The sequence below is a fragment of the Protomyctophum bolini genome (assembly GCF_963924005.1).
Source record: "Protomyctophum bolini genome assembly, chromosome: 3".
NCBI classification, from domain to species: Eukaryota; Metazoa; Chordata; class Actinopteri; order Myctophiformes; family Myctophidae; genus Protomyctophum; species Protomyctophum bolini.
In genome coordinates, this window is record NC_137864.1 from 38,981,215 (window position 1) to 38,996,613 (window position 15,399).

Below are 15,399 nucleotides of genomic sequence, written 5' to 3' on the forward strand. Positions count from 1 at the left end.
AGGTAAAAACTACCTTATGCACAACATGGAGCTGTACAGAGCCAAAGTAGAGGTAAAAAAAACTACCTCATGCACAACATGGAGCTGTACAGAGCCAAAGTAGAGGTAAAAACTACCTTATGCACAACATGGAGCTGTACAGAGCCAAAGTAGAGGTAAAAACTACCTCATGCACAGAGCCAAAGTAGAGGTAAAAACTACCTCATGCACAGAGCCAAAGTAGAGGTAAAAACTACCTTATGCACAACATGGAGCTGTACAGAGCCAAAGTAGAGGTAAAAAAAACTACCTCATGCACAACATGGAGCTGTACAGAGCCAAAGTAGAGGTAAAAACTACCTTATGCACAACATGGAGCTGTACAGAGCCAAAGTAGAGGTAAAAAACTACCTTATGCACAACATGGAGCTGTACAGAGCCAAAGTAGAGGTAAAAACTACCTCATGCACAGAGCCAAAGTAGAGGTAAAAACTACCTTATGCACAACATGGAGCTGTACAGATCCAAAGTAGAGGTAAAAAAAAACTACCTCATGCACAACATGGAGCTGTACAGAGCCAAAGTAGAGGTAAAAACTACCTTATGCACAACATGGAGCTGTACAGAGCCAAAGTAGAGGTAAAAACTACCTTATGCACAACATGGAGCTGTACAGAGCCAAAGTAGAGGTAAAAACTACCTCATGCACAACATGGAGCTGTACAGAGCCAAAGTAGAGGTAAAAACTACCTTATGCACAACATGGAGCTGTATAGAGCCAAAGTAGAGGTAAAAAACGACCTTATGCCCAACATAAGGATTAGTGACGTCTCTGTAGAGCGTCGCAGTCCCTCCCCCTTTCAGAACAACGAGTGGCCCAGGAAATGAATCCCAATGCATTTTGCCCATAGGCTTTTCTTAAAGTATTTATTTAAAGACGGTTACGGTTAGAAAGAAGAAAATAAAGGCAGGAGACAACACTATTTGTTTTGTTCTTCTTCTTATACATTATTTGATCGGCCCAAAACATTGTCATGATTTGTCACGATCCGAGTTGGCTTTGTCCGCGGCGTAACGGTCTTTAAATAAATACTTTAAGAAAAGCCTATGGGGAAAATGCATTGGGATTCATTTCCTGGGCCACTCGTCGTTCTGAAAGGGGGCGGGACTGCCGACGCTCTAAAAAACCAAGACTAGTCACATCTGGCCCAGAATATCACCTGATTTCAACCAACATACATTCTGTCCACTAAAGGCTCATACATACGTTTTTGGTGATAGGTTATCACCGTTTTAGGTGATAGCTAACCATAGAAGAGTTGAGGCTCTTATGAAACTAAATGAAAACTAAACTATGGACAAATTAGTCAACAAATAGAAAACTAGACTGTGTGTGATAACCGTGTGTGTGTGTCTCTGTCTCTCTCTCTCCCAGGAGCTGAAGGAGGACAACCGGGTCCTCCAGGAGACCAAAGAGGTTCTTGAAGACCAGCTGGAAGGATGGAGGTCTCGCTCTGACAAACTGCACCAGCTGGAGAAGACCATGTTGACGCTGAAGGCCCGCCTCCACGACATGGACCGGGTCAGAACAGAAGCCCCTTAGAGAGAGAGGGCACTTTTGGACAAGATTTGCGGAAAATAGCTGATCTACAAGCTTTCAACGCGCCGCGCTGCGACGCGTTGAGAGCTTGTAGGTCAGCTATTTTCGGGGCGCAACCCAGCACTGTTTAGCTATAGACCGATTCACAGAGGGTTTCCTGGGTGCGGCCATTACTGAGGTGTACCATTAAGCGCAACAGCACTGATTAGCTACACCTGGCCTACGGAGCACCTGCTCCATAGATTACACCTCAGTAATGGCCGCGCCCAGGGCACCCCTCTGTGAATCGGTCTATAGTGGAGATGGTGTGCACGTCATAGATAGGTGGTTGGGGTGGCAAAAGAATATGTTACCATAGCCCCCGTTTGTAAAATAGCGAAATGACCCTTTTGTGAACAGGCCGGTGCTCATTCACAAAACCCACGGGAAGAAGGGTGACGTCATTCTGGACGGGATTCCCCATTTGGTGTTTTAAGCATCATGTTTCCCTTTAGCTGTTGAAACATAGCAGATCTACAAGCCGTATACGAGCTTATACAGATCTGCAATTCTTTGAAAAAATGTTAAAAATGCATGGTCGCGAATCTTTGAATGTATAGGGTGACGTTTGTGGTTGTGTGTGCGTGTGCGTGTGCGTGCGTGTGTGTGTGTGTGTGTGTGTGTGTGTGTGTGTGTGTGTGTTTGTGCGTGTGCGTGTGCGTGTGTGTGTGTGTGTGTGTGTGTGTGTGTGTGTGTGTGTGTGTTTGTGCGTGTGCGTGCGTGTCCTCCCTAGGAGAAGGAGGTGGATCGGAGACGCATGGAGGAGCTGCAGGAGGAGAACTTGGCGCTCTGCCTGGCTCAGAGGAGAACCATGGAGGAGTCCCAGCACCTGGGCTGGGAGCTAGAGCAGATCTACAAGACCACAGACACACAGGGTACAGGCTGGGAGCTAGAGCAGATCTACAAGTCCACAGACACACAGGGTACAGTCTGGGAGCTAGAGCAGATCTACAAGTCCACAGACACACAGGGTACAGTCTGGGAGCTAGAGCAGATCTACAAGTCCACAGACACACAGGGTACAGTCTGGGAGCTAGCTAGAGCAGATCTACAAGTCCACAGACACACAGGGTACTGTCTGGGAGCTAGAGCAGATCTACAAGTCCACAGACACACAGGGTACAGTGTGGGAGCTAGCTAGAGCAGATCTACAAGTCCACAGACACACAGGGTAAAGTCTGGGAGCTAGAGCAGATCTACAAGACCACAGACACACAGGGTACAGTCTGGGAGCTAGAGCAGATCTACAAGACCACAGACACACAGGGTACAGTCAGACAGCACCTGGGCTGGGAGCTAGAGCAGATCTACAAGACCACAGGCTAAGCTACGATGACTAAAACTAAGACAGATTTGTGAACGAATAAGAACTAAAGTAAAATGTTAGGCGGGTGCACTAGTGGAGAAGAGATCCAGTATAGAACCAAAATACATTGTCTTTTAGTTCTACTGGAGTATCATTATACTGGAAGTAAAAGTATCAATATTGCAATGTAGTTTGGTGATGATTGTCCCGATGTGTGTGTGTGTGTGTGTGTGTGTGTGTGTGTGTGTGTGTGTGTGTGTGTGTGTGTATAGGCCAGTCTGAGCGAAGGTGGTGACATATTGTCCTGTGTGTGTGTGTGTGTCTGTGTGTAGGTCAGTCTCTCAGCGAAGAGGTGAGCGACAGGACACTGAGTCGCCTCCTCAGGCTGGAGAAAGACAACCAGATGCTGCTGTCGACCATCGAGGACCTGAGAGCCACGTCCAACAGCAGCAGCAGCCCCCAACACAGAGCCACGTCCAACAGCAGCAGCAGCCCCCAGCACAGCCACCAGGACCACAACAAACCTGTCCCCCACAGCAGCCCTCAGCACAGCCACCACCACCACCACGGATCCACCTCGGATAACAGCAGCCCCCAGCACAGAGTCTGCACGTCCAAGGATAGCAGCCCCCAACACAGAGGCTGCACGTCCAAGGACAGCAGCCCCCAACACAGAGGCTGCACGTCCAAGGACAGCAGCCCCCAACACAGAGACAGCAGCCCCCAACACAAGGACAGCAGCCCCCAACACAGAGGCTGCACGTCCAAGGACAGCAGCCCCCAACACAAGGACAGCAGCCCCCAACACAAGGACAGCAGCCCCCAACACAGAGGCTGCACGTCCAAGGACAGCAGCCCCCAACACAGCCACCACCATCACCACGACCACGACCACAGCCACGACGGCCCTCGGGTCGCCTGTTGCCCGCGTCCGTTGGCGGCGCCGACGCAGCCCTCGGGCTCGGCCCAAACCCGCTGCTCGCACTCAGAAGACGGCGGCGCGTCTACAGCGGCAGCGGCGCCGCGGCACATGACGAACGGCCACCACCGCCACCGGCGACCGCCGCCGTCAGAGGACTCCTCCCTGAGCACGGGGGGTGACGGTGCCCTCCCCCCCGGGGAGGGGGAGGGGGAGGGGGAGGGGGAGGGGGAGGAGGAGGAGGGGGAGGAGGACCCAGAGCTTCAGGATCTGGAGAAAGGACAGCGAGAGGAAGGGAGAGGCGGAGAGCATCCCAAGGAGATGACCTCCTCCTCTGACCTGGATGTGTTGGACCACAACACCGCCCACAACGGTCATCATCACGTCTCTGGCTCCTCCCCTGGCTCCTCCCCTGGGTCTCGGAGCAGCGCCCACCACCACCACCGGGGGCGCTCCTGCTACCCCAGCAAACACGCCGAGAGGCTGGAGGCCAAGTGCAGGAAGCTGGACACGGAGAACCAGCGGCTGCAGGCTTCTCTGGACAACACCGGTAAGTTCTGTTGTCTGTCATTCTGTGGACAACACCGGTACGTTCTGTTGTCTGTCATTCCCTGGGTAAACATAGTACCTTTCCTTTCCTTAGTCCATGCAGTTACCCTGGGTAAACATAGTACCTTTCCTTTCCTTAGTCCATGCAGTTACCCTGGGTAAACATAGTACCTTTCCTTTCCTTAGTCCATGCAGTTACCCTGGGTAAACATAGTACCTTTCCTTTCCTCAGTCCAGTTACCCTGGGTAAACATAGTACCTTTCCTTTCCTTTAGTACAGTTACCCTGGGTAAACATAGTACCTTTCCTTTCCTCAGTCCAGTTACCCTGGGTAAACATAGTACCTTTCCTTTCCTCAGTCCAGTTACCCTGGGTAAACATAGTACCTTTCCTTTCCTTAGTCCAGTTACCCTGGGTAAACATAGTACCTTTCCTTTCCTTAGTCCAGTTACCCTGGGTAAACATAGTACCTTTCCTTTCCTTAGTCCAGTTACCCTGGGTAAACATAGTACCTTTCCTTTCCTTAGTCCAGTTACCCTGGGTAAACATAGTACCTTTCCTTTCCTTAGTCCAGTTACCCTGGGTAAACATGGTACCTTTCCTTTCCTTAGTCCAGTTACCCTGGGTAAACATAGTACCTTGCCTTTCCTTAGTCCAGTTACCCTGGGTAAACATAATACCTTTCCTTTCCTCAGTCCAGTTACCCTGGGTAAACATGGTACCTTTCCTTTCCTTAGTCCAGTTACCCTGGGTAAACATAGTACCTTTCCTTTCCTTAGTGCAGTTACACTGGGTAAACATAGTACCTTTCCTTTCCTTAGTGCAGTTACCCTGGGTAAACATAGTACCTTTCCTTTCCTTAGTCCAGTTACCATGGGTCAACATGGTACCTTTCCTTTCCTTAGTCCAGTTACCCTGGGTAAATATAGTACCTTTCCTTTCCTTTAGTCCAGTTACCCTGGGTAAACATACCTTTCCTCTCCTCTCCCCCGGTCAGGTCGGAAGCTCCAGCGGCTGGAGGCCGAGGTCCAGGACCTGGAGACGGAGAACCAGAGCCTGCAGGCTGCCCTGGAGGAGCTGAGGATCAGCTCCCGACGCCTGGAGCAGCTGGAGGGAGAGAAGCAGAGCCTGGAGCAGGAGAGCCTGGGTCTGGAGAGAGACAAGAGGCGTCTGGAGAAGGAGAGCCGCCGACTCCGTCAGCAGGTCAGTCAGTGTTCTGGGTCTGGAGAGGTCAGTCAGTGTTCTGGGTCTGGAGAGGTCAGTCAGTGTTCTGGGTCTGGAGAGGTCAGTCAGTGTTCTGGGTCTGGAGAGGTCAGTCAGTGTTCTGGGTCTGGAGAGGTCAGTCAGTGTTCTGGGTCTGGAGAGGTCAGTCAGTGTGGTGGTGGTGGGTGAGAGTCTGGGAGAGACCTTTTCCACCGGTTCAGTTCTTTTCCACCGCTTGGTTCCGGTTCAGTTCTTTTTGGTTCTTAGTCCATGAGCCAGAGCTCCACAATTGCAACGTGAATTATGAATTGAGTGTGCAAAAATATTAGATTGTTATCACCATGAAACTTCCCCAATTGAGTATTTACACAAAGACAATGATTTGTTGTATTACAAATTGCAAATGAGGCATTATGTAGGATTTATGTAGGCAAAATAATAGAAACTATGAAAAAGCTACTACTGTGGAAGTGTTCTCATGTATTAATTTACTTCCCATTGGGAACCAACCGGTGGAAAAGAACTGAACCGGTTCTCACTGGGAACCAACCGGTGGAAAAGAACTGAACCGGTTCCCACTGGGAACCAACCGGTGGAAAAGAACTGAAACGGTTCTCACTGGGAACCAACCGGTGGAAAGAACTGAACCGGTTCCCACTGGGAACCAACCGGTGGAAAAGAACTGAACCGGTTCTCACTGGGAACCAACCGGTGGAAAGAACTGAACCGGTTCTCACTGGGACCCAACCGGTGGACAGAACTGAACCGGTTCTCACTGGGAACCAACCGGTGGAAAGAACTGAACTGGTTCTCACTGGGAACCAACCGGTGGAAAATAACTGAACCGGTTCTCACTGGGAACCAACCGGTGGAAAGAACTGAACCGGTTCCCATTGGGAACCAACCGGTGGAAAGAACTGAACCGATTCTCACTGGGAACCAACCGGTTGGGGTGTATTTGTTTTGTTTTGCTGTAATGTCTCTGTCTATGTGATTATACGTATGTTTATATGTATGCAGCTGTGGTCCTGTCTCCAAGACAAATTTCTCCCAAGGGAGACGAAATAAAGACAACCTTGAACCTTGGAAAGAACTGAACCGGTTCTCACTGGGAACCAACCGGTGGAAAAGAACTGAACCGGTTCTCACTGGGAACCAACCGGTGGAAAAGAACTGAACCAGTTCTCACTGGGAACCAACCGGTGGAAAAGAACTGAACCGGTTCTCACTGGGAACCAACCGGTGGAAAAGAACTGAACCGGTTCTCACTGGGAACCAACCGGTGGAAAATAACTGAACCGGTTCTCACTGGGAACCAACCGGTGGAAAATAACTGAACCGGTTCTCACTGGGAACCAACCGGTGGAAAAGAACTGAACCGGTTCTCACTGGGAACCAACCGGTGGAAAAGAACTGAACCAGTTCTCACTGGGAACCAACCGGTGGAAAAGAACTGAACCGGTTCTCACTGGGAACCAACCGGTGGAAAATAACTGAACCGGTTCTCACTGGGAACCAACCGGTGGAAAATAACTGAACCGGTTCTCACTGGGAACCAACCGGTGGAAAATAACTGAACCGGTTCTCACTGGGAACCAACCGGTGGAAAATAACTGAACCGGTTCTTACTGGGAACCAACCGGTGGAAAATAACTGAACCGGTTCTCACTGGGAACCAACCGGTGGAAAATAACTGAACCAGTTCCCACTGGGAACCAACCGGTGGAAAAGAACTGAACCGGTTCTCACTGGGAACCAACCGGTGGAAAAGAACTGAACCGGTTCCCACTGGGAACCAACCGGTGGAAAAGAACTGATCCGGTTCTCACTGGGAACCAACCGGTGGAAAAGAACTGAACCGGTTCTCACTGGGAACCAACCGGTGGAAAAGAACTGAACCGGTTCCCATTGGGAACCAACCGGTGGAAAAGAACTGAACCAACCGGTGGAAAAGAACTGAACCGGTTCCCACTGGGAACCAACCGGTGGAAAAGAACTGAACCGGTTCCCACTGGGAACCAACCGGTGGAAAAGAACTGAACCGGTTCCCACTGGGAACCAACTGGTGGAAAAGAACTGAACCGGTTCCCACTGGGAACCAACCGGTGGAAAGGGGGTCTCAGTGCGGTGGGTGATCGGGGTTTGGAGTACGGCTTTAAGCAGCTAGTCGACTATTCAACTAGTCGACTAGTAAATCCACTAGTCGACCTTCTTGGTACTAGTTGACTAGTTGATAAGCCTCAAGATCAGCTAGATTATAGTTGTATATAGTCACCAATGTACACAGTTTTTAAATGTACAACCATTGTTAACTCTACAGGCTGAGATCCAGGAGGCCACTCTGGACGGCAGCAACGTCCGTATGGGCGCGCTGGAGAGGGAGCTCCGCCTCCTGGGGAAGGAGGCGGAGGGGCTGAGGGAGACGGCCGAGAGGGTCAAAGGCCTGGAGAGGGACAACCGGGAGAGGGCCAAGCAGGCCGCCATCGACCACGGCACCCTGGCCACCCTGAGAGAGGTGAGACCCTGGTCACCCTGAGAGAGGTGAAACCCTGAGCATTATTTGGACGTACAGGAGCTGGTCAACGACAAGCTAACTGTCTGTATGACCTTATTTGGACGTGTAGGAGCTGGTCTTTCCCCGTTTCCAGACCTAAGCTCAAAGCGGTTTTGCGCTGCGGACAGAAGAAGCTGCCCGCAGCTTCTTTTCAGAGTTTTTAGACCGCTGGTGGATGGAAAAGAAGCTCCTCCTCCGCGGACAACTGCCGCAGAGAGAAGAGCGTTTCCGGGAATCTGGCCGTCGCGGCAGTCGTCCGCGGAGGTGGAGCTTCTTTTCCATCCACCAGCGGTCTAAAAGCCCGGTTTTCCGGCGGTCCGCAGCCGAAAACGTGCGCAGCTCTTTTGACAGTGTGGCAGTACCCAATGAGAAGCTAACTGCCTGTATGACCTTATTTGGACGTACAGGAGCTGGTCAATGAGAAGCTAAAGAGCCAGCAGAGAGACAACCAGCTGGAGAGGCTCGCCCACGAGCTGGAGATGAAGGACGTTGACCAGGAGCACCAACCACTGGCTGACCAGGAGTCACCGGACAACAGGTACTCGCACTCAGCACTCCATGGGCACAAACAGTGGCAGCTCCGCCACACGGGGCAGCAGAGACGGCACACTCTCTGTCTCGTCTTCGGGCGGGCAGCAGAGACGGCACCCTCTCTGCCTCGTCTTCGGGCGGGCAGCAGAGACGGCACCCTCTCTGCCTCGTCGTCTTCGGGCGGGCAGCAGAGACGGCACACTCTCTGCCTCGTCTTCGGGCGGGCAGCAGAGACGGCACACTCTCTGCCTCGTCGTCTTCGGGCGGGCAGCAGAGACGGCACACTCTCTGCCTCGTCTTCGGGCGGGCAGCAGAGACGGCACACTCTCTGCCTCGTCTTCGGGCGGGCAGCAGAGACGGCACACTCTCTGCCTCGTCTTCGGGCGGGCAGCAGAGACGGCACACTCTCTGCCTCGTCTTCGGGTGGCAGCAGAGACGGCACACTCTCTGCCTCGTCGTCTTCGGGCGGGCAGCAGAGATGGCACACTCTCTGCCTCGTCGTCTTCGGGCGGGCAGCAGAGACGGCACACTCTCTGCCTCGTCTTCGGGCGGGCATCCCACGCTGTGGGAACCCTCCGACCACCAGTCTGTGGGTCCGTATGTCCTACAGGCTGGATCACCAGAGGAAACAACGTTCTTATAGTCTTGCACTGTTGCTTGGTGTTAAAGGTCTCTCTGTAGTTGTTCTCATGTGCCTGGATGTCGACCCGTAGGCTGCCGGGTCTATATTGCCTCTCTTCCCAGTAAGCTGTTCCTGGGTTAGGGTTAGGGTTAGGGTCAGGGTCAGGGTTCATGGGAGAGGGTTAGGGTCAGGGTCAGGTTTAGGTAGAAGATAGCGTTGACTGTTGGTAGATTCCACTGGTGAATAGAGCCTTCTTGTATTCAAGTTACTGTACATAGAACACAGAAGTTGAAAATGCATCCATGCACCTACAGTACTACATTGACGATGGTAGTTACAACGGAGCAGTTTAACGTCATGCCCAGGACGCTCGCACGCACACACACACACACGGACACACACGCACACACACACGGACACACGCACGCACACACACACACACACACACACACAGGAATGCGTATCATTGTTGTTAGCCTATGAACCCGGTGTTGTTCCATCTAGCAGGTTCAAGATGCTGGAGTCAGAGCTGGAGGCGTGTCTAAAGAGGTCCCTGCAGATCAAACAGGACAAGATGGCTGCCCTGGAGGCCCGCCTCCAAGAGATGACCGCCCTGAACCAGCGGCTGCGCGAGGAGCTGAAGGCCGTAAGTTTACTCCCTGTCCGGTGGTCAGAGGAGCTGAAGGCCGTAAGTTTACACCCTGTCCGGTGGTCAGAGGAGCTGAAGGCCGTAAGTTTACACCCTGTCCGGTAGTCAGAGGAGCTGAAGGCCGTAAGTTTACTCCCTGTCCGGTGGTCAGAGGAGCTGAAGGCCGTAAGTTTACACCCTGTCCGGTGGTCAGAGGAGCTGAAGGCCGTAAGTTTACACCCTGTCCGGTGGTCAGAGGAGCTGAAGGCCGTAAGTTTACTCCCTGTCCGGTGGGCGAGAAGCGGCATGTTCACTGTCTCCTCAGGCACTGAAGGAAGCTGATGATGAGGCTGATGATGGGCTGCAGCCGTGCCGCGCTCGGGAATCATTTGATTAGTTGATTTGAACCCCCAAATGCAACCCATTGGGGGTCCCATTTTTACAGTCTTTGGTATGACGCGGCCGGGGATCGAACCCCGACCTCCCAGTTTCAGGGCGGACACTCTAACCACAAGGCCCCTGAACCCCTGAACTCTGTAGGACATGTTGACGACCCCTGGACATGGGGCGTGTTTGTCGCCCCCTGTAGGTGAAGCTGAGCTACGAGGCGCTGCAGCAGAGGCAGGAGGAGGAGCTCTCCAGCCCTCCCAGTGAGACGAGCAGCGCCACCAGCCAATGGGAGACGGCGGGCAGCACCGTGAGCCAATGGCAGCGCGAGAGCCAAGAGGCCACCAGGGAACTGTTGAGGGTCAAAGATCGCCTGATTGAAGTGGAGAGAAATGTAAGTACAAATATCACATCTAGACCTATTAGCTGCATAGACATATATAAAGGCTAGATTGCCCAGTGCATTCTGGGATGTGTAGTTCTACAGCAGCTCAAACAAAAACATAACTCGCTCAAATCGCTCGCTTTACAAACGGGTTGGTATGATTTAGGACGCTTATCTGCTTAATGTTGTTTTTAATGTTGTTGCCATGCTTTTCTTTTATCCTCCATTTCTCTGTAAAGCACTTTGAGCTGCATTTCATGTCATGAAAGGTGCTATACAAATAAAGTTTTATTATTATTATTATTATTATTAATGTTTTTTTTATATCTCCTCTCCTCTCCTCTCCTCTCCCCCCCCTCCCCTCCCCCCTCTCCTCTCCCCTCCCCCCTCTCCCCTCCCCTCCCCTCCCCTCCTCCTCTCCAGAATGCCACTCTGGAGGCAGAGCGCCAGGCGCTGCGGGCCCAGCTGCGTCTGCAGCAGAGTCAGTACGAGACGCAGCAGGCTCAGATCGTAGCGCTGCAGCGGCAGACCGCCTCGCTGCAGGAGAACAACACCGCGCTGCAGACCCTCAACGCCAACCTGCAGGTACACACGCACACGCACACACACACACACACACACACACACACACACACACACACACACACCTACGCTGCTACGCTTTGGCTGGAGACGAGGTTTCCGAGGAAAGCTATCCCTGCACTGGTAGAACTGGAGTCTAGCTGGGCCGAGCCCGTCCACGAGTAGTGGATTTATTTTAACCCCTTTTCGCAGTATTTATTTCGAAACGTAAAAAGGGTATCAGAACCAAGACACACAGTGGATAAACTTAACATAGGAGAACCAAGACACACAGTGGATAAACTTAACATAGGAGAACCAAGACACACAGTGGATAAACTTAACATAGGAGAACCAAGACACACAGTGGATAAACTTAACATAGGAGATCCAAGACACACAGTGGATAAACTTAACATAGGAGAACCAAGACACACAGTGGATAAACTTAACATAGGGTATCAGAACCAAGACACACAGTGGATAAACTTAACATAGGGTATCAGAACCAAGACACACAGTGGATAAACCTAACATAGGGTATCAGAACCAAGACCCACAGTGGATAAACTTAACATAGGAGCATCAGAACCAAGACACACAGTGGATAAACTTAACATAGGAGTATCAGAACCAAGACACACAGTGGATAAACCTAACATAGGGTATCAGAACCAAGACACACAGTGGATAAACGTAACATAGGAGTATCAGAACCAAGACACACAGTGGATAAACTTAACATAGGAGATCCAAGACACACAGTGGATAAACTTAACATAGGAGATCCAAGACACACAGTGGATAAACTTAACATAGGAGATCCAAGACACACAGTGGATAAACTTAACATAGGAGAACCAAGACACACAGTGGATAAACTTAACATAGGAGCCTAACATTTGAACTGAGGCATCAAACCACCGCTTTGATGCCTCAGTTATCATATCGTATCATATCATAGTACGACGCTATCACGTGATGGGATCGGGACGACCCTAACAACAACAACAACAACAACAACAACCAAACCAGTGAACCTCGTTTCTCGTTTCTCGTCCGACAACCAGGTGGAGAAGTCGACGCTGAGCGCCCAGTGCGCGTCCCTCCTGGCCCAGAGCGCCCAGCTGGAGCGCCAGCAGTCGGGCGTGGAGGGCGAGCGCGACGGCGCCGTGCGCGAGCGCGAGGAGCTGCGCGCCGTCTACGAGCAGCTGCTGCGCGACCACGAGCGGCTGGCGGCCGTGCACGAGCGCCAGGCCATGGAGTACGAGGCCCTGATGGGCAAGCACGGCTGTCTGAAGAACGCACACCGCACCCTGGAGCTGGAGCACCGCACGCTGCAAGACAGGTAACGCACTGCACGCTGCAAGACAGGTAACGCACTGCACGCTGCAAGACAGGTAACGCACCGCACGCTGCAAGACAGGTAACGCACCGCACGCTGCAAGACAGGTAACGCACTGCACGCTGCAAGACAGGTAACGCACCGCACGCTGCAAGACAGGTAACGCACTGCACGCTGCAGGACAGGTAACGCACCGCACGCTGCAAGACAGGTAACGCACCGCACGCTGCAAGACAGGTAACGCACCGCACGCTGCAAGACAGTTAACGCACCGCACGCTGCAAGACAGGTAACGCACTGCACGCTGCAAGACAGGTTTTTGTTTAATGTATGTGTGTGTGTGTGTGTGTGTGTGTGTGTGTGTGTGTGTGTGTGTGTGTGTGTGTGTGTGTGTGTGTGCGTGTGTACGTGTGTGTGCGTGCGTGCGTGCGTGCGTGCGTGCGTGTGTGTGTGCGTGCGTGCGTGCGTATGTACGTGCAGGTACAACAGTCTGCTGCAGCAGAGGACCAAGCTGGAGGACCTGCAGAAGGCCCTGAGGGAAGAGCAGGAGAAGATGAGTCTGGAGAAGGAGCAGCACCGCATGAGCGCTGCAGAGTGTAGGAGGCTCAGAGATGAGAAGGACTGGTGAGGAGGACGCAGGCATACACGCAGGCAGGCAGGCAGGCAGGCAGGCACGCAGGCAGGCAGACAGGCATGGCAGGCAGACAGGCATGGCAGGCAGGCAGGCAGGCACGCAAGCAGGCAGGCAGGCAGGCAGGCAGGCAGGCAGGCAGGCAGGCAGGCATGCAAGCAGGCAGGCAGGCAGGCAGGCAGGCAGGCAGGCAGGCAGACAGGCATGGCAGGCAGGCAGGCAGGCAGGCAGGCAGGCAGGCACGCAGGCACGCAGGCACGCAGGCAGGCATGGCAGGCAGGCAGTCAGGCACGCAAGCAGGCAGACAGACAGACAGACAGACAGACAACCATTTATTCATGTCCACACGCAGGGAAAGCATACAGGGACACAAATATTTTAGGTGCGGTAAAGGTTACACTCACACATTCATGGATATACGCATCATCACAAATTGCATGCAGGGCAGATATGACACAAAACTAAAACATGCAAAGAAATCGCTGACACGTTCAATCATTTTGAATAATGTTTTTCTTTCAAAAAAAATCTGCTACTTCTGCTGTTTATGAAAATGTATGGACCTTTTTCAACGATGTAGACGAACATTAATATTGTGATTATTCCACTATAGCAGAATCAGAATTGGGACAACGTGCTACAGGGCAGAGCTACCCAGCCTCCACACTTACACAGACTATTCTTAAGTACACTGCCAATATTATTGTCTTCACATTTTTGTACAGTTAATATAAAACACATTATTCAGGCACATTTCAGCCACCTCTTTAGCCCATTAGGACCACTCTATGCAACGTCATCAGAGTCCACACACCGCTCAGCTCCACAGTGTCTAATTTATTTTAAAAAACAGGCATTCTGTGTGGAGTTTTCATGTTCTCCACGTGTCCCCTGAACCAGACGTATACCGCTAACCGCTCTGCCCTCTCCTCTAAGGCTGACCCAGACGTATAGCGCTAAGCGCTAACCACTCTGCCCTCTCCTCTCCTCTAAGGCTGACCCAGACGTATAGAGCTAAGCGCTAACCGCTCTGCCCTCTCCTCTCCTCTAAGGCTGAACCAGACATACCGACAGCTCCTGAAGGACAGCGAGGAGCTCTCGGCCGACCACAAGCAGCTGAAGAGCCAGCTGAACGCCGTGAAGCTGGAGCACACGCACCTGGGAGCCCACTTCTCTAAGCTGAGAGAGCAGTGCCAGCAGCTGGACATCACCTCCACCAAGCTGACCAACCAGTGTGAGGTAAGCACGGTGACATCACCTCCACCAAGCTGACCAACCAGTGTGAGGTAAGCATGGTGACATCACCTCCACCAAGCTGACCAACCAGTGTGAGGTAAGCATGGTGACATCACCTCCACCAAGCTGACCAACCAGTGTGAGGTTGTGGGCTTTAAACTCTAGCCCACATCACTCAGAATAGAGTGACGGTGGTGTGTTTTAAACTCTAGCCCACATCACTCAGAATAGAGTGACTGTGGTGTGTTTTAAACTCTAGCCCACATCACTCAGAATAGAGTGACTGTGGTGTGTTTTAAACTCTAGCCCACATCACTCAGAATAGAGTGACGGTGGTGTGTTTTAAACTCTAGCCCACATCACTCAGAATAGAGTGACTGTGGTGTGTTTTAAACTCTAGCCCACATCACTCAGAATAGAGTGACTGTGGTGTGTTTTAAACTCTAGCCCACATCACTCAGAATAGAGTGACTGTGGTGAGTTTTTGTAAATATTGTGCTCGTTCTTCGTGACAACATTGTGAACCAACACCAGGATGGATAGAAAGAACGTCGGGCCCAAATACATTACAAGGACAAGGAAAATGTCGTGAACAAACGTGGCTGTGCTTAGATACTTTGTCGAACGTTATGTCTCTGCGCCCGTGCGCCGTACAGCCGAGATCCAAGCCATTCTACGTATTTTCCATGCTGGAAAGCTGAAAATCCTAATTCCGTTTTCTGGCTCATTCCCTCGACCTGACCTGCTGTGGCACTTATTTATTTACTGAGCAAGTCAAGGCACCGTTGTGAGGTCAGTTTAAAAAAAATAACGTATACAAAGCACACACCGGATAGTCGCTCAATGTAAACAAACCAGACAAGCCAACAAGTACGGCGGCCACTACACCATGTGACACATATGTTGGGTTAGGAGATGTTGGTA

General features: G+C 51.8%; 1 protein-coding gene across 1 annotated transcript in view; it reads left to right on the top strand.

Moving 5' to 3' along the window:
- LOC308312420 (girdin-like) overlaps positions 1–15,399 on the top strand; it is a gene marked incomplete at both ends in the record, with an annotated part of 47,186 nt that overhangs the window by 17,469 nt on the left and 14,318 nt on the right. The window contains 13 exons of the mRNA XM_080759026.1: positions 1,415–1,561; positions 2,352–2,493; positions 3,257–4,021; positions 4,124–4,393; positions 5,390–5,595; positions 7,916–8,110; positions 8,557–8,687; positions 9,807–9,948; positions 10,520–10,711; positions 11,126–11,287; positions 12,334–12,611; positions 13,089–13,232; positions 14,292–14,478. Coding sequence (XP_080615152.1) covers positions 1,415–1,561; positions 2,352–2,493; positions 3,257–4,021; positions 4,124–4,393; positions 5,390–5,595; positions 7,916–8,110; positions 8,557–8,687; positions 9,807–9,948; positions 10,520–10,711; positions 11,126–11,287; positions 12,334–12,611; positions 13,089–13,232; positions 14,292–14,478 — 2,961 coding nt within the window. The remainder of the gene's footprint in view (positions 1–1,414; positions 1,562–2,351; positions 2,494–3,256; positions 4,022–4,123; positions 4,394–5,389; positions 5,596–7,915; positions 8,111–8,556; positions 8,688–9,806; positions 9,949–10,519; positions 10,712–11,125; positions 11,288–12,333; positions 12,612–13,088; positions 13,233–14,291; positions 14,479–15,399) is intronic.